Here is a 22,471-nt window from a genome sequence, read left to right as displayed (position 1 = left end):
TCAGACGAGGATGTCCACTAGCGCCGATGCTTTTTGTTTTGGCAGCTGATGTACTAGCCATAAGTACTTCTTTGGTATGTGGAAGGGGTTGTATTAGAGGTTTTCAGATGCTGAGCCATCCATTGGGCATGCCTCTGTTACAGTATGCCGATGATACACTGTTCTTCATCGAGGGATCGGTAGAGGAGGCCAAGAATTTGGCAGCACTCTTGCAGGTGTTTGCAGATTGTTCGGGACTGCACATCAACCAAGGAAAATCGGAATTTGTGGGTTTCGGCCTATCGATGGAGGAGGAGAGCCAGTGTGCCAGGGCGCTTGAAACGCTAGTGGGTACATTGCCTATGAGATACCTGGAGCTACCCTTATCTGTTGATAGCCTACAACAAGCAGACTGGCAACAAGTGGTGGAGAAGGTGGAGAGACGGTAGGAGGGTTGGAAGCAAAGAGTCTTGTCGTGAGGGGGGAGACTAGTGTTGCTGCGATCGGTATTATCAGCAATTCCAACTTTTTATTTATCTGTGTTTAAAATCCCGGTGGGTATTGAGAAACGCCTGAGCGGGATCATGCGGAGATTTTTTTGGAAGGGGGCAAATGCAGGGGAAGGTCGTGGCATGGCGCTGGTTTCATGGAAGGACATCTGCACGCCAACTAAACAGGGGGGACTTGGGGTGCCTGACCTAAATATACTGAATGTGGCGCTATTGACGAAATGGGTTTGACGGATCGTGGGACCGAAGGATGACTTGATTAAGGAGGTGGTGAGGGACAGATACGGATCCAATCTGGATTGGGAGAAGTTGATGCGTAATGTGAGGGGGGCGTCGGTTTTTTGGAGAGGGCTGAGGAAGGTGTGGCCATTGGTCAGGGTGTTTTTCCGGGCACAATTGGGGAATGGCGCCAGTTTTAGGTTTTGGATGGAAAATTGGTCGTCACATGGGCGTCTCCGTGATCTGTTCCCTCGCCTATATGCCCTTGCCTGTCACCGGCATGCCTTGGTAGAAGAGTGTTGGGATGGAGCGTGGTGTCCAACCTTTGCGGTCATCTTATCTAGTCAGCGGGTGGAGGATTTTTTAAGCCTTCAGCAAACTCTGAACAACTAGAGGCCAATGGAGGGAACGATAGATGGGTGGGTTTGGGCATCGGGTCCGTTTTCCAGCCGAAGTGTTTACCAGAGTTTGAGACCACACCACTATGAGGACCCAATCATCTTAAGGGCATGTCGCTCAATCTGGAGGCAAAAGATTCCCTTAAAGGTTAGGGTGTTTGTATGGTTGCTCGCCAGGAAGCGGACAACGACCCGTGTGAGGCGGCGAAGGTTCTTTCCGGCTGAATCCTCATTATGCCTTGTGTGTACGGAAGAGGAAGAGGAGTGCGAGCATCTGTTCTTCTATTGTCAGCTTGCTCGGGCGCTATGGGATAGCCAAGGGCTGGCAGAGGTTACGTCGAGCTCGCAGCTATGGGCCACACTGCCGCGGCGCAAGCAGGGGACTGACAAGGAGCGGGGGCTGAGATTCGCGGTGCTTTGGGCGATATGGTCTCACCGCAACGAGGTCGTTTTCAAGGGGGCGGCAATGTCGGTGGAAAGGGCAAAAAATGATGTAGAGAGACTGGTTTTTTGTTGGTTTGGTCCTAGATGAGGTGGTGGATATGGGGGGAAGGATGGGCTTATGCTTTTTGGCCTAGACCCTTCCACGCCGGTGTGTTCGGAGGGTCACTAAGTTGGGTGATCTTCTATATTATTCAAAAAAAAAAAATATTAGTTGAAGTCAATATCTTATTAGTTTGACAATCATTGATAGGTATTGTGAATAATTCTGACTCTCCTTGAGCGCCCTTCATCACTCTTCTTCATCCAAAAAATCATATCCGTCAGACGGACGTTCCTAAACTAGTGTGACTGAACAGTAGCAAGAGATCTACATCTTTCTCCAGTATGGAATATTTATGCAATAAAAAAATATATCAAATAAAGGGCTCAGTTTTCGAAACCCATGTCATATAATTGCAAAAATTATAGATCAAGGAACTGAGAAATTTTCGGATGAAGTTAACCCCTTGAATTCCAGATCCCTCGTCTGACTATAATGGATCTTGCTGCGCTTCAAAAAACCTTTCCTCCTGCAATTCAAAGGGGCTGCATTCTCCCCATTTTCCCTGCTTCGATCTTCCAAAGTTTTTTTCTCCCAATTTTGGGGAAAATGCCCTTTTTCCTCTCCAAGAAATTTCTCCTTCATCTTCCTCCGAGTAAGAAGAAGCTTCAGATGGCCTGATTCTCTACAGTTCTCCGACATCTCCTGAATGGATTCTCCAGAAAAAGAACCACAACCCATTTTCAAACGGCTCAAAACATGTCTACGTTGTGGAGGCCTTCTTCCAACCGGCTCAAAAAATATCGCCTTTGACCTCATCTTGAGCACCCCCTTTGCCACCGCCTTCTCCACTCTTTGACAATCCTCTTCCTCAATCGGCAGGGAATTAAGATCAACGTAGGAAATGGGCTTGGACCTGCTTGGATTGATCCAAATCTGGACCCGTTCTTCAGTGCCGGCATCCGACGGGCAATCTCTCCATGCCATTCTCATGCTGCTAAACTTCTGACCCATCTTTTCATGGTATGATCTAAGAGAATGATAATATCTGCATCTTTGCATGAATCTAAGCGCTTCTCTGAACTGGGAAACACCTGGAGAGTATAACCCTCCCTTGAGACCTTGGAAGAAGACCTCAAGAGGGCTCCCAAAGAATAAATTCTCTCCCTTTAGCAGCTCCCTCATTGTAGTTGAGAAGGTTTCTTGGTCAACGCTGGGCAGATAAGCTGTGAGAGAGAACTTCTCCTCTTCATTTAAGCATGTGTTCCATGTTTCCAGGGAAAGCACCTCTTTTAGGTCAGGGAGCTCATATAAATCATATGGCACACTGAAAATCTGATCTGTGATCTTGATGAGCTCACAACCCACATCAGCAGTGTCAAGATCCGCGTCAGATTCCTCGGAGAATGTTTCTTCATGGCGAGTGATCTTGACGATGCCCATGCATTTGAAGGGGATGGACTGATAATTCAACTCACAGAAGTCAACCTTTCAAAATCAAGCTCCAGAGAAAAGAAACAGAGATGCCTGCAAGTCAAGGAATCAAAAAAAAATGCAATGATTTATTAATATCATGTCGGAGAGATAGTCGGCAACGTTCATGGTATAATTTGTTGGAGAAATTTGAAGTAGAGTGAATAATTGAACATGCCAGAATTCATTAATCGAGTAGCATTAAAAAAACGTATTGCCTTGTTAGTTGTCACTAGAATCAGATGGAAATCATGAACATGAGAAGCACACGAGTGGAAATCATGCACAAGGGTGAAAGTCATGGAGAATTCAAAGAAAACATGCAATTTCAGTATTTAATTAAAATCCACAATGCAATCTTCCAAAAGAACATAAAGTTTAATCCACTCGCTTAACGTTATACTAGTATAGTAAAAATTAGACCTTGATGAAGACGCATCCTTTAATGCAAACCCAAAGGTCAAATTTGGTCCTGATGTGTTTTGGAAAAAACAAAGAAACAAGAAAATAAAAGTAAAATTGATGGGAGGGAAATTCCCACAAATATCTTCACATTCCACCGATAGAAAGACAGAAGAAAGAGAAGATGATATATCTCTGAGGTAATATTAAAATTGATCTAAGAAATCAACCGATCAGTTCATTCTCCACCAGCTTCGCACCCGATAATCGAGTCCAAAATCCCCAAATTAAGGAAAATTCGGATTCAAGACCCCGGAAACAAAATTCCGGAAACTCAAAAAATAATCCGTCCAGCCCGTAAACCTACAGGATCAAATCATACACAAAAACGCTTGATCGGACAAGAGAACAGAGCAAATATAAACCGAATTCCAACGAAACCATCCATCGAGTTTCAGTACCTGAATTCATCGCCATCGAATTCCTCCCCCTCTCTTCCTCCCCCTTTTTCCGTCTTGCCCATTTCTCTAAAACAACAAAAATAACCCATCGAGAATGGCCAACAGGACAACGTAAAGCTCACGTCCAAATAGCGTTTAATCTCATCCTATCAAGTGGGTCCCCCCCAAATCAAAGAACTTGTCATGGAGATTAGCTCTGTTCTAACTTCTTCTCCCACTCTCGAATCCCACGCGCTTTGCAGCCCCGCGGAAGCGATGTTCAAAGCTCCCCAGATCTTCATTTTCTGAAAACAGAACTTCAATTTGATCAAAATCTTCCACGCAATCTGTTTCTAAACTCCTCGATTGATCTTCCAAGCGACTTCCTCCGCTCTTCCTTCGATCAATCAGCCCGCCGCAGCCCACCGCTGGTTTCATCTCTTTACGCCAAAATCAGAACACAGTTTGGGCAAGTATTCAAATAAAACTGTAAATATCAAAATTTACAAGGACTTATTGAAAACAAAATAATAGCCGAAGGTCAACGGGTTATTTTAATTAATACGAGGGCCCAGTCGTAGTAAATGCCGGCTTTTTCAGATTTGACCCAATGGGCTTGGGCTCGGCCCAGCGGCCCATTAATGCCCCCAATGAGTACGTATCGCCACACACGGGACCGTGCGCACCTCTCACTTCTCGCTACGTGGATTCTCCCCAATGAAAAACTAACACGTACCCCCTACGATTTTTCCTCAGAAACTCTCGGCAAAATAAAAAAATATGAAATATACCCTTCTGCGGGAAGTTGGTGTCAGGTAACCGCTCCCCTCTCTGACTATCTTTACGGCGCTCAGGTGACTCTTGCGGTAACCTCACCGCTCATTATGGTGCTCCGCTCCTTGCTGTTCGCGCATTAACACCCCCATCACACGACAATGAACTTCTCCTTTCGAGTTCATTCCTCCCATCTCTCTTTCTCTCTCTTCTTTCTCTCTCCTCTCTCTCTACTGTTCTTCGAAGAATTTGGCGATGTCTCCATGAACTCGGGTTTGTAGCGGTTTCTGTAGCTGGTTTTGGTGTTCTTCGAGAGAGATTCGGCAATTCGGAGGTCTGTGGCGTTGTTTTGGGGGAGATGGGGGGTTGTGTTTCATCGTACGCCGATGGGGTGAAGAGAAAGAGTGGAGAGAAGAGAGGGAGGTTGTTTGATCGGCGGGATTGCGTTGTCGATCCTGCGGAGCTGCTGGCGAAGGTGGAGAGTGGGCAGGTTTTGACCGATTCGGAGTTGCAGAGCGTGCCCGGGCGATTGTTCTTTAATGGGTCTAGCGAGGCCGCCTGTTTGTTCACCCAGCAGGGTAGGAAGGGGACGAATCAGGATGCGATGATCGTGTGGGAGGTGCTTCTCTTTTGCTACTTTTTTTCTCCCAATTTTAGATTTTTCATTCTTTGTGAATAAAAAATCTCGTTTCTTAGTTTCTTAGTTTATGGGGTTTAATTGCTCGTTGATGTTTCTTAGCGAATTGCTTGGATGATTTTTTAATTGGCTTGTTATGGGGTTTTAATTGATTTAAAACGATTTGTATCTGTTCTCCGATCAATGGGTTGTTCTAGTTGGATGTTGGTTTTGTTCTTTATCGTGGGTCTAATTTTACTAGATGATCCTTCGTACTCGTAGTACGAAACGTCAGATTTCGGAATCTACTCTTTATTTTTTCTGGCTTGGTGCGTTTTTCTCTCCTGTTTCTGGCCTTTGCACATGTTTCCATTGAACCTGTGGATCGAGAAAATCAGAGGTATTAATGTCATTTTAGTCTTATTTTCGAGTTGCATGCTCGAAATTTGAGTTGCATTGATATTCTCTGGGAAGAAACTTCTATTCCCACGTTTGAATCCAGCTTATGAAGGATTTAGAACTGACAGCGACTCGTACGGAAAACTTTGGGGATCAGTGAATCTATTTCTCATTTATATGGTCCAAACTAGTGAGAGAATAAATATTAATGTTCTATTTTATGGCACAGTTACCCACGCATCGAGACATACAGATGCTTTCTGCTTTACATGCTCAGTTCATGCGCCATTTGGTTTAAAATCAGACAAGAAAACGTGAATTAATGGACGTATTATCTTTCTTGAATCATTGAAGAAACACGGACTTAGTTGAATAACATCCCGTATTATGTCCAGTATGGGCTCCTTTTTTCCGAGTAATCCTAGTTTTAGTTTTTGAAGTACTTCCTGTTAAATATTATTTTTAATAAATTTGTGTATTTTCTCTGATCCAGAACTTTGGTTCGAGAGACGACACTGTTTTCTGTGGAATCTTTGACGGACATGGCCCGTTCGGCCACATGGTTGCAAAGAAAGTCAGAGATTCACTTCCTCTCAAGCTTTGTACCCAGTGGAAGGCGGCGGAGAGTGATCAGAACAGCTCTCAATCAGAGGCTGTCCCCCAGCTCAATGGAAATTCAGAGGACGGATCTGGAAAATATGAATGGTCAGAGCCCATTGACTCCTCTGACGATAAGTTTCCGGAGATCTATCACATTCTCAGGCAGTCTTTGCTCAAGTCTTTCAAATCGATGGATAAAGAGCTCAAGCTGCATCCTACCATTGATTGCTTCTGCAGTGGGAGCACGGCTATTACACTGATCAAACAGGTATCTGGGTTCTACCTTTTACTTTTTGTATTTTATTTTTTATTCTGTGAAAGCAATGTTCTAATGATAGGAATCCAAGATCTTGGAGGAAAAAAAAAGAGGCATATGTCTTTGATTTTTTTTTTGTGGGGGAGGGGGAATTTGGAGTGGACATTGATGATTTCGTTGGTAGTGTCAGTCGTCCAGGATGATGATAACAAGTAGGCGATTACATGATTGTCATCGTCATTCGTCTGAATCATATGATAATGAAGGTGTCAGCGTCTCGACACTTGTCTCATGCCCAAAAGATATGATGATTTTTTTTTAGACAAAAAAACATATGATGATGATGATGATGGGGTGATGATGATGAATTCGTCGTCATCTGTCAAGTTTATTCATATGTATACCATTTGTATCTATTAGAGAATCATATCAAAGAATGGATGAAAAATTAAAGCTAGAATCTGACCATTCCTTCTGCGACGTCCATGTCCAGGGACAAGATCTCATCATTGGCAATGTCGGCGACTCAAGGGCGGTACTTGGGATGAGAGAAGAGGATGGCACCTTAGAAGCAGTCCAGCTCACCGTTGACTTAAAACCCAACCTTCCGAGTAAGCTATTCTTCCCCAAGTCAACATCTTTATCTTTAACATCCTGATCCCATCCATTTCTCGGACTGATCCATGGAATAAGTCAACATTGTTTTTCTTGGTAAGCATCATGGGTTGACCTACTGGTATCAATATCTCATTCAGGAGAAGCAGAGAGGATTCAGCAGTGCAAGGGCCGGGTCTTTGCATTGCAGGATGAGCCGGAGGTTGCTCGTGTGTGGTTGCCCAACAATGACTCCCCAGGACTGGCCATGGCCAGAGCCTTTGGAGACTTTTGCCTCAAAGACTATGGCTTGATCTCCGTTCCCGACATCACCTTCCGTCACCTCACCGACAAGGATGAGTTCATCATTCTAGCCACTGACGGCGTAAGTCTCTGTTTTTGGTATTTTCTTCTGACCCAACTTTTTTTGTGCAGAACATAATCATTGATTTTTTTTTATTTTTTTAGATATGGGATGTTCTCTCTAATAAGGAAGTAGTTAATGTCGTGGCGGCGGCGCCAACACGGTCGATGGCCGCCAGGGCCCTCGTTGATGCTGCGGTCAAGGCATGGTGGCATAAATTCCCCACATCCAAAATTGACGATTGCGCAGTGGTTTGTCTTTTCCTCAAGGGCTCGAAACCTGCATCTAGTCAAAGTAAAAACCATGGATTGGAGAAATCCACTGTGGCAGTGGCAGCGCAAGGGAACGAGATCGAGATCGTGGCAGCAGTTGATCCGGGCGAGGACAAGTCAAAGTCAATGGAGCAGTCGGGGCGTCGCCTTGCAGATTGTCTCTCCACCGCCGATGAAGAGGAGTGGTCAGCACTGGAGGGGGTCACAAGAGTTAACTCCCTGATCAATCTTCCAAGATTCTTAGCTGGGGACAAGAGGTCAACCAGCTGGAGGAAATGGTTGTAGAGGAGAGGGAGACAAGAAGAGAGAAGAAAAGAAAGAAGAAAAGTCTCTTGGTTAAAGACTGGATCTGGATTTGATTTTCTATATTTTATTGTACAGCTGCTGAGGTGTAGTAAGTTATTGATCTTGTGATTCTTTAGGGATGGTGTTACTGCAGAGAAGGCATATGTCTAGTTTTCTCTTCTTATATCTTGGAACTTATATTTAATTATCTTCATCACCACTTAGCTTTCTCTCTGTCCTCGTATCATGGAGACACACTATTGGTAAATAAAACTACTCCGAGACCCCCTAATATAAGAACTAATCCGAGAAATACTACAAGAATATCATGTATTGGTCCAGTTAAATCCATTATGTATAATGTATACATAATGTATATTTTTTCTATATATTTACCAGTTTGTCTACCTATTCATCAAACCATTAATCTATATATCTATTTATGATGACCTTCCTGAAGCAACAAAATCTTTAAAGAATGACAGAGTCAATCTGTAGACTAAACCTCAGCAGCTAAAGGTTCAAAGAAAATAAGAACCACTTCCAAGTTCAACCGTTTATCAAGAACCTCTTCTCACTATACCCTTTCTTATTCTTTAAATTTAGTTCTTCCCACTATCTATTTAACTAATTATCGATCTGTCTACGATCGTACCTGCCTGTCTATCTATACGTTTGTTCATTTTATCTTTATCTTACCTCTAACTTTGTCTTTCCACTAATCCATTTTGGAACTCAACTTAGTCTCTTTAGCCGTTCATAGTAAAATTTCAGCGTGTCAAAATAATAATTGTAACCTTGACTCACCAAACGTTGAAAAAATACGATGAGAATAGTAGTTTGCATTAGATAGTGAATGGGAGAAAATGAGGGATTAATGATAAAGATAAGGGTTACGGAAAGAGATAGATGAATCCATGATTTACTGAGCAACCTTGGGGAAACTAGGTTTTTGAAAGAGCTCTATAGAAATGTGCAGAGAAATCTACATGCTTGGACGTCGATAGAAGATGTTATAGGGTGAAGCAAAAATAATTCACTTATTTATTAAATGTACCAAAACAGCTTGTCTGAAATAAGTAATTTAGAAACCCGTCAATTTCTTGGTAAGTGGCTGTGTTAAAGTTGTATATATCCATGCACTGGCATTGAGTCTAAGTTGCAGAAATCATTCAACCCAATGTACTAAGAAAGTGGTAGGATTTATCTGGCTCAACCTACCCATATAAGCGCAATTCCATGTAGGATTCACCATTTTTACCAAACTTTGGTAAAACTTAACTGGTACCATCGGGTTGTGATTCACAGGCTTACCACAAGTTCGATACCAGTTTCGATACAGACCAGCATCAGGGAAAAAATATATTGTATTTAGAGGAGACAAGGTTTTACCTGAATTTGATTTTGTCTGATACTCTTTGAGTGAACCTCTAGGTATTTCCAATTATAAATGGGTATTTAACCCAACCAAGACCAAACAAAAAATTTAGGTGTAGGTTTAGAGTTTTGTAAAAAAACTCTGCCAATTACAAAACCATCATTACATAAGTCCAGGACATTAATTATGTATTTTTTTTTCTATTGATAAAATTTTGGGGTATATTTAGATGATGCATCCCAACTTCAGGTCCACCCTCATGGGATCCCATACGGAATAAGGGAGATACAATTAGGACTAGGGAACGTCACGTCCGGGACGTGATGCACGGACGCGACGGAACGGATGACGAAATGTGACAGACGGTGACATGATGAAACTTTTGTCACGTCACCGTCCCGTCACGCATCCCAGCATATGCAAAAAAAACCATCACATTCCCGTCACCGTCCCTCCATAGGGTGTCACGTCACGTCCCCGTCACCGTGACAGCGTCACCATCTCCGGTGACGTGAATAAAACCCTGCTTGAACGGAGGGGTATATCTCTAATTATTTATAGGCGGCGTCGGTTTGCGCGTGCAAAAAAAAACAGGGACTTCTGTGCAAAATGCAAGGAAATCGAAATGGCCACGTCACGTGGCGAAACCTCAGCCTTCAGAAAGATTAAAATAATAATTTTTATATGTATTTTCTGTCCATTTTAACTTTTCAAAAATTCTGTCACGGCCGTCATCTGTGATGGCCGTTCCGTCACGTCACACGTCCTGGGCACCCCGTCACCATCATGTCCCTGTCACGACCACTTGGTCATCCGTCACTGTCACCATCATGGACCCCTATAAACCGTCACTGTCACCGTCACGCCATCCATCACGCTTCCGTCACGGCGACGCGTGACGTGATGCATGACGTGTGCCGATCCCTAATTAGGACTGATGATGGTGGAAACATATGATGTTTTTTCCTGGACAAATGATACCATCATTTCTACTATGATTAATCAATTTCCACCCTATGACAATCATTATCCCTTCCATCTGTAAGTTTTAACATTTCCTTCCACAACAAAAATAGAAAAGAACATGTCATATGTTTCCTACACTTGTTACGCATAAGGCATCCTTGATGTATGTTTGCAACAAAAGGATGAGATGTAACATATCATTGTTAAAAAATATTGACATTATTTCAATGAACCTAAATACAAACCAATGTGATTTAGATACACGGACCAACTTATCCAATCCCTTAATATAAAAATTTTATCATAAACATAGTAGACGATATTCTGCCTTAAAAAAATATTTTTTACTGAATTTCAATGTACTCTTCAAATTCCAAAAAAAAGCATTACAACACTCTAAGATAGCTAAAATAATGCTTCTACTATTTTGAGAAACTGAAAAGCAAAAATAATTTATCGTCCACATAGTTAAATAAAATATACTTGATTTTTATTGGGCCCAGAAGCAGAATAAAAAATGAAAGGAATAAATTGGAGGTTTCCGACGGTCTTTTTACCCTGTAGAGAGAGAGATAGCGAGGTAGAGAGAGAGATGGCGATGAGAGTTCATCATCACCATATCTGGTGCTCGCCGAGGACTTCGCCGTCGTCGTCTTCTTCGTCATGCCCTCTTCTCGGCGCTGCTTTTCTCAGACCGCTGGCTTTCACTTCGCAGAGATGGAGATTGACGACTCCAGTGAAGAGACGGTCTTCGCGAGGGAGGAGGCCTTCGTCAACAATTTCAGCTTCTTCTCTCGATCTCACCGAAGATAACGTCAGATTGGTGCTTGAAGAGGCCAGAATTGAGGTTTTTTTCTACTATCCTGATCAGATTAAGTTGCCTCGCATTTCAATTCCGTCCGATTCATCCCTACCTGTTTCGTTGGCAGCTGGCGCAGATTTTCGACGCATCTGTGGGTATCACAGGTGTTATCTTCGTTCTCAGATCTTGAAATCGTTGAAATTTCTCGCTTAGGCTCTTGGACGGACGACGGAATTGGACGTACGGAACGGGGCGGAACGACATTTCCGTCGGTCATCCGTCACGGAGTCTGAGGGGCTCAAGAATTGGATTATGGTTGGCAAAGGCTCGACCATGGATGACGGATGACGGAAGATGGTTCGTCATGGACGGGCTGGGACTGAACGGCCCTCCGTTCAGTGACCTGTCCCGGGGCCCTGTTGGTCTGTTATGGTACGGTTCGAATGACAGGATGGATGACTGATGACGGATTGGATTCTGCCCCGTTCCGTTTCTCTTGCTTTCACGAAAGTAGAAGTTGTGTTTGATAGAGTTTATAGGCGTGGAGCAAGCGTAAATATATCAATTTATGCAATTTACACAAAACAAAGTGGAACACTTTGTTTTGTTTTATGTCCCAAGGTGAGGACTGATAATTTATGACAGTAGGGGACGAAACATATGACGGATTGTTCTCATGTAGCCCTGAATTTTGGATTATTTTCTGAAGGTAAAGGAAATTGAGTTGATTATTGAACTCAGGGGTGGTCGATTTGGCTGAGCTGGATGGCCCCTTCGTAAAGCTGAGGTTCAAGGGTCGATTTTGGCACAAGAGGTCCACCGTTCTTGCTCGGCTCGACAATTACTTGAAGAACAGAATCCCTGTAAATTACTTATCCTTCATTTTTTTCGAAGTTGAACAGTTCTCACCGATCCTGGTATACTCAGTATAAATTATTAGAAACTTAGAACAATATTTTGACTTTCCGTAAATTAGGATTTATTTTTTATTGGTCAAAATCGATGAAAATAAGAAATAACTCTATTTTAGTTTAGTTGAATTTACATAATTCTTTTCCGAAATAAAAAGTTTCTTCTTCCAGTATAGTTGAATTTACTTTAGTTTTACTTCTTTTTATCAGGAGATTTTGGAAGTGGATATAGAAGATGAGAATCAGTTGGATGACAGTCCTGCAAGCTTCTGATGCGTTATGCTGGTATTCCTTTTACAATTGAATTTCAAGTAACAAACGATTCCCTCCCAAAATGATATTTTTGCATGTAAATTTGGAGGCTCGGCAGCAAAGACTGCTTTGGATCTCAGGAGAAATTTTCGTTGTAGTCCTAAATAATATTGATAGAAGACTGCTTGGAAGACAAACTTTGGCAAAATCAAAATATACTCCGAAATGTAGAGCTTCAATGTTTCATGTTCAATTTTTTATTTCTGTAGGGATGAGAATTCGTCAGAGTCTACGTTATCCAACCATATGAACATGTATATGATGTGAATTAGCATTATGGTCTTCCATGAGGATTTATTGATCAGTCAATATGAATTGCTTTCCCCGTATGGTTTATGCAAATGTTTACCTGAAATAATGGGTGAAATTTATGGAAATGCTTAATAGATTGCAGTATTGAGCTCATAAAGTTGTATTGCAGCAACAATCTTATGTTTTCCTTATAGTTCTTGAACCCTGGATTGCTGAAATATTCTTCTTGATGACTCATATAACATATACCTTATCTGAGCGTAAATTATTTGAACAAACATTAGATTTCCTATTTTTTATTTCTACAATTTGTAGAACATGTTAAATGGTTCAAAATCATTCTTTACGGCTTTGATTGAGACTGAAACTCTCTCTGAGCGTCATATGGTTGACAATTTTTTGCTTCTTACAATTTTCGAAAATTTTTCTACATAGGCTCTTTGTCATAAATCGACCCTTTTTGTAAGCATAGTCACTTCATATTCAATTCTCTAGATCGTGAGGCTGAACCAAAAACCTTCATATCAATTTTTTTTATAAGATCTTTTTGCCTCGTGTACTGTCAATTACAGTCTAATAATTTATTCACATTCCATACCCTTATAAATTTGTGATATAGATTCGTCCCAAAGGATAATTGTGAAATACACAATCTCATGTTGTGTATTTGTTCATAAGAGGATATCCATATGGCGACATATTTCAGAATCATACAAAATAAAGTAAACATATTCTAAAATATTTTTTTGGCGTACTTATATTAAAGAAATTGATGTGATTTATTTCCAGGGTATATGCCGCTAATCATTATTGAAGTACATTCCTATTATGTTTCTAAAGAACATGGCATGTTGATAGCTTAAAATGATTGACTTTAATCTTAGGTGCTATCACACTAATTTTCAGATTTTATGAAATCTTCCAAGATTTTTCCTCAATAATTTTTGGTTTTAGATTTATCTGTATATTATGTGATCAATTAATTAATCTTATTTATGATTTAATTTTATCTCTTAAGTTGACCCAAGATGCCTTGATCTTGGATGCAACTATAAGATCTCTTACATGTGCACGAGTGTGTGTCAGGAAGACTGTAAGGACTAAAATAAAGCGTGATTATTGTTAATGTGTATTAATTGACCTTCTTCACTGATTTGAAAGCCTGGAAATATTATTTTCCTGCAAAATATGCAGACTCAAATTACGTGGATGCATGAGAAATATGTTGTATTATTGGTTGTATTAAATGGTGTCAAGACCTCATTACTTCTTTGTACATTTTTTGGTCTAGGAAACCTAGGAAAGTTATTATACTTATCATTACTGAACTGATTCCATCATTATCGGATGTTATGGCTGAACATTTTACATTTTTTCTAAACTTACATATATGTCTAGTCTAAGGCTCCAGATTATTGATTGGCTGTCCGATATCCGTCCGATATCCAATATCGGACAACTGATATCCGATATCCGGTAAATGACAAGGCGGTTTCTGATACTGGATATCGGATATCGAATGGATATCTACATTCCTATCTTTAATGGATATCGGGACGGATATCGACGAGGCCAGGGACAAAGCGGATCTCAGATACCGGATATTGGGTTTCGATATCCGGATGTCGGAACCGATATCCGGATATGTAGATGTAATTTTAAACTCCGAATCCTGGTAACCCCATATGGGAAAAAACAAAATGTTTGAAGTGCATAGATAATAGGAGCTAATAATATACTAAAAATTTTTGGGCGCCGTTTACATTTAAAATTTAAGTGCAGATACGTTGTTGGCTTTATCTCTCTGATCTTTAACCTGTCAACTGACACTTTCTTTTGTTACCTGCCAACCGAAGGATATCCTATAAGTCTCTAACCTGTGGACTGACAATTTCCTCTCCAACCCATTGACCGATGACAGCTTCCAAGTTCCAACTTCGAACTTACAAGTTTCAAAGAATAACCTATTTTTACAAGGATTAATTTGTTGGATATCAAAATCTGATATCCAACTGTGAGATCCGATATCGTCATCCGTTCCGAGAGACAGAGACGGATGACAATATCAAAACGGATAACGATATAGGATGTAGTTACTGTAGCAACCGATGTTCGATATCGTCATCTGACATTCGGATATCGGTAAAAATGGATATATGAACAGTACTGTCCGATACCCGATTCAGCATCCGTCCCGATACTGTCATCTGAAAGCGGGTACGGAACGGGCAAACACTACTCCAGATATCATCCCTAGTTTTTTTATCATGTGTCCTGAGAGGTTCATATGACTTTAACTGCTTGGTTTATTCAACGACAGAAAATGTCTTGATCCTTTGAGAACGAGACAATAAATGTCAGTATTTTCTTTCTTATAGTTGTATTCATTGTGTGGATATTAAATCAGGACACCCTAACTCCAACATTTTATACCTAAATTTTAGGAGATAAATTATTAAATAAAAAAAATTATTAAGTATATCTGAATTAATGTTTTCATCTATATTAGATAGTTAATTATATAGATGAATATTCACAGCTAAGGCATTTGACTTCAACAGAGTAATTTAGTATATTCTTGAACATTCAGAATTCATAACGTCCCGATGGAATGGTCAACCTTGAAAATATAATTTTATATAGTTGATATCATATTCAAACATAGAAACATGTGAAGTCCATGAAATAATTTCATGCAATGAAGAAATAGAATATTTGGAGTGAAATGGATAGAGTAAGCACATATGCCTCATTTCAATGAAGAAAATTAACTTTTGATAGTGTGGCCAATGGGTAGAAGCTTTTAATGTTGGGAACATGATGATTATTGTTTTGATTGGTAAAATTATTAGATTGATTGAGCTTAATTTTATCAATTAGATAACTATGAGAGAATATATTGACCTAGGATATTATGACATTCCATCTGAAAGGTGCACTCATGTATGAAATAATGTGAATAAAAAATCCTTAAATTTATGAATACATTGATCTAAACATATGTATGTTCACATTGATACAAAATCAAATATCCTTGAGTAACTCTTAACTTGCAACCAATACAAAAATTCGAAGTTTGTTGTTGCTCTAGTGCACAAGTATTAAAAATAGTTGGACAACTTTAATAGTATAAGCTAAATGTTGGTCCTTTGATACTTTGGAGGTAAATTATTTTTAAAAATCTTATCTTGAAGTTATACAAAGATAGAGTTTCCAGAATTCATGATTACTGCTTATTTTATTCACCATATGTTTGAGTATATATACATATGTTCTCTACCTTCTCCATTAATTTCATTAATTAAACCTAATATATTCAACTCATAGAAACCTAATATATTCAACTCATGTATAAACTATCCAATAAAATGTGAATTGCCAATGGATCAAATTCACTTGTCAAAATACTCTGTTTGATATCAAACTTTTACTAAACCAAGTTTTATCTTTTTAAAATTGTTAAATTGTATTTTTGAAACCTCCGTTTAAGTTGAAGTCAGTACATTATTTTTAGGTTTCTACCAAATAAATTCAGAAAATCAAGAGAAACAAATGTATCATAGGAATGCCTTGCGTATCAAATGATTTAAGACCAAAAATAAACGTGTGTTTAAATAAACAAGTATTATTTCAAAATTTGAGTAAGTTTTTGGATGAATTTTGGTGTTACGTATGAAAATTTATACTCCAGAAATTGTTTTATAAGCTTCATGCAACAAATATATTTATCAATATAATTTTATATAATTCAGTATATTTATTATCAATCTTCTATATCAGTCTATTGTGACTTTTGTATCACATACTAATGGATTTATTCATTTCCTTTTCCTTCTTCCCTACTTACTCTAATTATATTGGATATTTTATTCATTTTCCTGTAGTTACTCTAATTTTTTCTTCTTATTAAATATGTAAGGAGCTTTCTTTTTTATTATGAAGTTAATTCTTTTAAATTTTATGAAATATTTATTTGGTTTATAGCAATCTGGAAATAATATCACTTCATTATAATGCTTTTATATTATTATAGAGATTATTCCCTGCCCAAATTAAATGGATGTCTTGAATCCTTAGTTTAATATTTATCTATCTCTTCTTAAAACTTCAATCACCGGATTCACAATTTTTTCTTCCATTATGGTTGTACATTGAAATATCTATATTAAGTAATAATAATATCTGCCATATTTATACGAGGGAAGATGGTCTTGTTTTCATGTTTATTATGCAGTTAACTTTTTAATAATTTGTGTAACTTGATCACATTTCTAAGTTATCTAGGATTCTCATTATTTTACTCATTCTCACTGTTTTATCGCTAAACGTTAACAAAAGGAATTCTATAAAAGTGATGGTTGTTTTGGTTTATTTTTTATATTACATATAAAAACAATTATATCACAGATAGTTTTATAAAAACTAACGCTATTGACTAATTAATGCACACATTTAACATTAATTCTAAAAACAATATCATGTTTCATCTCATATTTGAATACATCTTTGAAATAATTATCTTTAATTCTGTTTTATTTTAAAATATGTGTTTATTAAGAACATACGCTGATGTTTAAAGTGTTATTTTTTGGCATTTTGGAGAAAGATAAATATATATATATATATATTTGCTATAGAACTCTTTTATCTGAACTATTCTTTATATAAATAGAAAATCTACACCGAATCATATAGTAGGTGAGCAGGGGAATAATGTTGATCGATAAAGTTCTGATAGAAATAAGTTTGGATGTTGGGAAGTGACCAAATGAATGAAGTTAATAGGTGAAGAAGATAGTAGATGACCACTTTTAATGAATCATACATTTTTTGAAAATTAATCATAATGTCTTATGAAGAAAATACATTTATACATATTTTGAGCTGGTTATTCATAATAACTTATGTTTGGTAAAATTGCTGGCGTAAATAGAAGATAGAGCATCGTAAAAGAGAATTTCAAACCACAGCGAGGTTTTACCAGTCAATACATGTGAACACACTCGAGTATCCAAGAAAACCCCAATTTTGTGGAAAAGTCTGCATCAAAGCTACTGAGATAAAGTAACATTATACTGATGGGAAACCAAAATATTGTTGTAACTAAGCGCTGTGGAGGGGGTTTGAGATAAAAGTCATCGTCATTGATGATATCATTTAATATAAATTTCTAAAACCCTACAAGGTTCTTTGTGATTTTTTAAAGTGCAAAAGGTTAGTTGTTCACTATCTTCCAGATGAGATTAAAGATGTCGTTTGGTGGACTCTAGAGGCTCAATACTCCCCCATAGAGTAACGCTATATCATCTGTTGCATGGTATTGTTATCTTGACGAGCATGGGATATATCAGTCGTGCATTACTTTGTAAATGGTCTAATTAACATACACTGCAATGTAAAAGGAACATGAGCTTGAACAAGAAATTCAAGCTTATCACGAGAGTTGGTATTTAGAAATACACACCAAATTATCGTTAGACAAAAGTTTAAACAAGAATTATTAAAACTCATTAATTCCGAGATGATTCAAAAGGACCTTAGCATTTGGATAGGTCCACAAAACTGTCAAAATTGTTCTTCAAGTAAGATACTGAGGATCGAAGGTCAATTTAATTCTTAAAAAAAATAATCTCTGCAAAACATAACGCATACTATAATTGAATTTTAGAAACTCTACAAGTGAACGGCTCCAAGTAACGTGAGATAAACGGCCAGGATTCGTTCCCCCGTCGCCTGCGCGTAGCCACATATACCGCGAGAAAATCGTCTCCTCTGTCATCTTCCTCTCAGAATCTAAAGAGATGGATCAGCCCATGACACGTTGGCATATCTATGGCTCGCCGGAACACCTGCGAGAAGCTGATTGGCGAGGCGGATGAGGCTAATCCAGAGAAGAGCCACGTCACATCTCCTTTAAGATTTCCATCTTCCGAACCAGATCCTCAGTCTCTCCTCTTCTTCTTCTTTCTCTTCGTCTTCGTCTTCGTCTTCTACAGGTGGGTGATCGGAGGAATGGCGGCACAGGCTCTTCTTTCCTCAGCCATGGAGACCGGCCGTCAGCTTCTCGGCGGCAGGCCACTCTACGCCTCCTCCTCCAGATCGACCGCCAGAAGGGCAACCTCTCTCGTCGTCCGCGCCTCTGCCACGCCTCCTGCCAAGGTCTTCTACACCTCTCTCTCTTTCTCTATCTCTGCGTTTGTCCGTCTATCTATCCATCTCTGTGATCGGTCTACCCATCTATCCATCCATAACTTATTTCATGATTAGATCCATCTTTTTAAAGATACCCATCCACCGTTTTCCGGCTTAACACCCATCTCTCGGTCTTTCTCTCTCGTTTTCTATCTCTCTCTCTCTCTCACGCTCTTTACGTCTCGATAATTCTCTCTCTCTCTCTCTCTCTCTCTCTCTCTCTTTAAAGACTGATGTGTATAAGTTTATATGTATATATCTCCGTCTCCCACTCTCTCTTTCTCTATCGTGATCGTTTTATCTCCCTTTGTCTCTCTCTTTCTCGCTTGGGTTCGCTCTTTTTCTCTATCTCTCTCGTTGTCTCTCGCGTTCTTCTTCTCTCTCTTTCACTCTATAAAGACAGATATGTATATGTTTATACGTATATACCTCCGTCTCTCACTCACTCTCTCCCTTGCTCGTTTTATCTCTTCTTCTCTCTTTGTGTAGCTATCTCTTTCAATATAGATTATCAATCTTTGTGTTTCTACGTACAATCCGCGATAAACACGGGGGTGGATTATTCTCGCAGCAAAACGCAAACAGGCAGCTGTGGTTCGCGTCCAAGCAGAGCCTGTCGTACCTCGACGGAAGGTAAAACGAGCGAAACCCAAATCTCGTCTTCTTCTCCGCGACTCTCGCGCGCTCAACCGGGGTAAACCGCAGCCTGCCAGGTGACTTCGGCTTCGACCCGCTGGGTCTGTCCGACCCGGAAGGCGCGGGGGGGTTCATCGAGCCGCGCTGGCTCGCCTACGGCGAGATCATCAACGGTCGCTTCGCCATGCTCGGCGCGGCCGGCGCCATCGCGCCCGAAGTCCTGGGCAAGCTTGGGCTCATCCCGGCCGAGACGGCCCTGCCCTGGTTCAAGACCGGCGTGATCCCCCCGGCGGGGAGCTACTCCTACTGGGCCGACCCTTACACGCTGTTCGTGCTGGAGCTGGCGCTCATGGGGTTCGCCGAGCACCGCCGGTACCAGGACTGGTCCAAGCCAGGGTCCATGGGCAAGCAGTACTTCCTGGGCCTGGAGAAGGGGTTCGGCGGCTCGGGCGACCCGGCTTACCCTGGAGGCCCCTTCTTCAACCCCTTTGGATTCGGCAAAGACGCTAAGTCCATGAAGGAGCTGAAGCTCAAGGAGATCAAGAACGGGCGCTTGGCCATGCTCGCTGTTCTTGGGTACTTCATCCAGGCGCTCGTTACTGGGCAGGGCCCGCTTCAGAACCTGCTCGACCACCTCGCTGATCCTGTCAACAACAACATCCTCACCAGCCTCAAGTTTCACTAGAGTCGCCCTCTCTCTCTCTCTCTCTCACTTCTCTCTATCGCGCCTGCTCTTCTCTTCTCTTGATCTACCTTTGATTATGATATTATCCCCCGTGGCGAAACTTTGTAATTAGTCGATCACAGTGGATCTTGGGTTCTTCAATTTCTTCTTCTTCTTCCTCTTCTCCTCCCTGGAAAAATATCGATATAATTCTGAAGTCTTCTCCTCAGAGAAAAAAATCTAAATATTTTAATGTGTTTTTAAGGGTCGACGTGCACTGAATGGGACTGTATGTTAAACCCAAGCCACATGGCATACGTTCAATAAACTACCTTCACCTATATTATCTGGCTGGGAAGCGAGACATTGAATGTTGCCCAATATGCTTAACAGTACCATTGACAGTAGAAAATGTAATTTGTAACTAAAAAGAACATTAAGAGTGTAATTTTGGGGACAGTTGGTCAAGAAATGTCGATATATCCTAATATATAAAGATCACATTTAAAAGCATAAGTAATTTTAGTTTTGGGATCACAAAATAGGTTCAAACCATATGTTTTGGGACAAGAGAATGAGGATAAATTTGTTTTGGTGTGACATGGAGTTGGTGGGCTGCACCCAGGGACTTGGCTTTTGGTGGTTTAGATAGATGGGCAGCGCAATCTACTAGTCTATTGCCATCCAGACGGTTAGGTCAAGCGCAACATATCAATAACCGATCAACATGATATCCAAAAGTCAGAGAAAAATATAATTTTAAAAAATGTTCGTCAGAGTATCACTCACAAATTGATTATTTATGAGGATACATAAATACAAGAAGTTGAAAGCAGGAAAAAAGATATAAATGAAGTACCACTCTATTCCCTACTAGTAAAATTAGTTCTTGTAGAATTCATTGTAAAAGATGATGATAAATCCATGAGTTACGACCCGCAAGTCATTTTTATTAATAACCAATACATAACATGAATAATAGACAAAGCATGTGAAACAGTCCATGACAGGAAGAATATTGCATCGTACACAATCAATTACATAGTGATGGATTTACATGGCGTAAAAGATAATTATTAAAAAATCATTCTCATTATTAGTTATGTGTGATGTATGATGAAGTCCAAGAATCTTGCAATGATTAGTGAAAGATGATGATACCATCATACATTGATAACTTATCTTTAAACATATATCATAAATATTTTTAATCCTCGAGATATAGAGGAAGGCCTTCTAAATATTCAGATTGAATAGCATCATATACTACTGTTCATATGATGAGGATGGTTCATCTCGTAATCATTTGTGATGAGACACAAAGGTTAGATAATGGACACTCTTTTTTTTGGAATGAGTCAATAAATTGATCCTTTATGAATTACTAACCTTGACTTATGAGTTCCTAACCTTGGAATTCAATCATATATAGCTTGGACGCAACAAGTTCGCATAGGTGACTGTGCTCAAGACAATATTTTCCTTCCTCGATATAGGACGAGTCAGGCTGATGGAAGGTACTGAAGTGATATCCTTGATTGACTAACTGGAGATATCTAAGAAAGAGTTTTTGATAATTTCCTCACGTGTCAGTCCTAACTAGGGGAGCCGACCCTCCATAGAGGATACCTAATGGCTGTTACCAGATTCCCTCTCTTTTTTAAACATACTTTTCATACTAGGAAATTCTTATTCTAGATCTCTCACCATAGATATTAATCACCAAACAGAAGCCTCCCTATTTATATAGTATCCCAATCAAAGGCATTCTTAAAGTGACAAAAAGTGAACTTGAGGTGTCGAATCATGACTATAATGTCTATTGTGATATTCTAATTTTATGTCGGTTCAATTATTAAGTGGACTTATTCTTTTAATTTTTTTGAAATTTAGCTATCCAGAATTGGTGAATCTCCTGTTTTCATCTTCTTTTTACTAGAATTTCCATTTCCATTTCCTTTTCATATAAAGTAAAACATTATTTCACTAATAATAAATTTCCAGTATATTTCTTTTATTTCAAAATAAGGTACTGTTGTTTAGGGCCAATTAGAGTTTGACATTTTGACCTTACCCTAAGTCATTCTAAGAGTGTCATGAATGAAGGATCTAATATTCAAGATAACTGATTATAGGAATTTTGAATCAAAAAGCTGAGAATCACATTTTTAACATCTGGAGAACAAAACCTATCATGGAACTTCATGTGTCAGAAACTGGACTTATCGATTGGGCTAAATTGATCCATGTTAAATCAATCCATAAATTGGATATAATTCATTATTTAGGTTATC

The 22,471-nt window shown here is 39.6% G+C and overlaps 4 protein-coding genes across 6 annotated transcripts; 3 read left to right on the top strand and 1 right to left on the bottom strand.

The window, feature by feature from the left end:
- Nucleotides 1–1,941: 1,941 nt before the first annotated feature.
- LOC144704578 (uncharacterized) lies at nt 1,942–4,345 on the bottom strand. Of its 3 annotated transcripts, none has more exons than XM_078577051.1 (3): nt 3,926–4,345; nt 3,695–3,827; nt 1,942–3,116 (listed from the first exon to the last, which is right to left on the bottom strand). In XM_078577051.1, the coding sequence occupies exon 3, from the start codon at nt 3,030–3,032 to the stop codon at nt 2,019–2,021; it is 1,014 nt and encodes a 337-aa protein (XP_078433177.1). In that variant the 5' UTR covers nt 3,033–3,116; nt 3,695–3,827; nt 3,926–4,345; the 3' UTR covers nt 1,942–2,018. The 3 variants fall into 3 exon arrangements, with proteins under 3 accessions (XP_078433177.1, XP_078433186.1, XP_078433170.1); XM_078577060.1 differs by having other exon boundaries at nt 3,725–3,827; XM_078577044.1 differs by lacking the exon at nt 3,695–3,827 and having other exon boundaries at nt 3,926–4,344.
- Nucleotides 4,346–4,836: 491 nt separating this feature from the next.
- On the top strand, nt 4,837–8,281 carry LOC144704593 (putative protein phosphatase 2C 66). Its single transcript, XM_078577073.1, has 5 exons — nt 4,837–5,297; nt 6,187–6,561; nt 7,043–7,160; nt 7,305–7,528; nt 7,612–8,281. The coding sequence occupies exons 1-5, from the start codon at nt 5,037–5,039 to the stop codon at nt 8,062–8,064; spliced, it is 1,431 nt and encodes a 476-aa protein (XP_078433199.1). The 5' UTR covers nt 4,837–5,036; the 3' UTR covers nt 8,065–8,281.
- Nucleotides 8,282–10,951: 2,670 nt separating this feature from the next.
- On the top strand, nt 10,952–12,626 carry LOC144704569 (uncharacterized). The gene is made up of 4 exons (XM_078577033.1): nt 10,952–11,255; nt 11,338–11,374; nt 11,952–12,073; nt 12,332–12,626. The coding sequence occupies exons 1-4, from the start codon at nt 11,001–11,003 to the stop codon at nt 12,392–12,394; spliced, it is 477 nt and encodes a 158-aa protein (XP_078433159.1). The 5' UTR covers nt 10,952–11,000; the 3' UTR covers nt 12,395–12,626.
- A 6,007-nt stretch (nt 12,627–18,633) lies between these two features.
- On the top strand, nt 18,634–20,339 carry LHCA3 (PSI type III chlorophyll a/b-binding protein). The gene is made up of 3 exons (XM_078577023.1): nt 18,634–18,844; nt 19,449–19,510; nt 19,583–20,339. Exons 1-3 carry the CDS (start codon nt 18,698–18,700, stop codon nt 20,196–20,198), a joined length of 825 nt encoding a protein of 274 aa, XP_078433149.1. The 5' UTR covers nt 18,634–18,697; the 3' UTR covers nt 20,199–20,339.
- The last annotated feature ends 2,132 nt before the right edge of the window (nt 20,340–22,471 follow it).

The sequence above is a fragment of the Wolffia australiana genome, chromosome 1, assembly GCF_029677425.1.
Source record: "Wolffia australiana isolate 7733 chromosome 1, ASM2967742v1".
In the NCBI taxonomy this organism is placed as follows: Eukaryota; Viridiplantae; Streptophyta; class Magnoliopsida; order Alismatales; family Araceae; genus Wolffia; species Wolffia australiana.
The sequence above is the reverse complement of the archived record's forward strand: the minus strand, read 5'-3'. Positions and strand labels throughout refer to the sequence as shown.

What these genes read in the sequence shown, in the direction of transcription:
- LOC144704578 (XM_078577051.1), bottom strand. Translation starts at nt 3,032, where the DNA reads ATGGGCATCGTCAAGATCACTCGCCATGAAGAAACATTCTCCGAGGAA.
- LOC144704593 (XM_078577073.1), top strand. Translation starts at nt 5,037, where the DNA reads ATGGGGGGTTGTGTTTCATCGTACGCCGATGGGGTGAAGAGAAAGAGT. An exon ending in ATGCGATGATCGTGTGGGAG is followed by an intron (nt 5,298 to 6,186) that starts GTGCTTCTCTTT and finishes TCTCTGATCCAG; the next exon opens with AACTTTGGTTCGAGAGACGA. An exon ending in TCATTCTAGCCACTGACGGC is followed by an intron (nt 7,529 to 7,611) that starts GTAAGTCTCTGT and finishes TTATTTTTTTAG; the next exon opens with ATATGGGATGTTCTCTCTAA.
- LOC144704569 (XM_078577033.1), top strand. Translation starts at nt 11,001, where the DNA reads ATGGCGATGAGAGTTCATCATCACCATATCTGGTGCTCGCCGAGGACT. An exon ending in TTGAAGAGGCCAGAATTGAG is followed by an intron (nt 11,256 to 11,337) that starts GTTTTTTTCTAC and finishes TTTCGTTGGCAG; the next exon opens with CTGGCGCAGATTTTCGACGC. An exon ending in ACTTGAAGAACAGAATCCCT is followed by an intron (nt 12,074 to 12,331) that starts GTAAATTACTTA and finishes TCTTTTTATCAG; the next exon opens with GAGATTTTGGAAGTGGATAT.
- LHCA3 (XM_078577023.1), top strand. Translation starts at nt 18,698, where the DNA reads ATGGCGGCACAGGCTCTTCTTTCCTCAGCCATGGAGACCGGCCGTCAG. An exon ending in CTGCCACGCCTCCTGCCAAG is followed by an intron (nt 18,845 to 19,448) that starts GTCTTCTACACC and finishes TTATTCTCGCAG; the next exon opens with CAAAACGCAAACAGGCAGCT. An exon ending in CTGTCGTACCTCGACGGAAG is followed by an intron (nt 19,511 to 19,582) that starts GTAAAACGAGCG and finishes GGTAAACCGCAG; the next exon opens with CCTGCCAGGTGACTTCGGCT.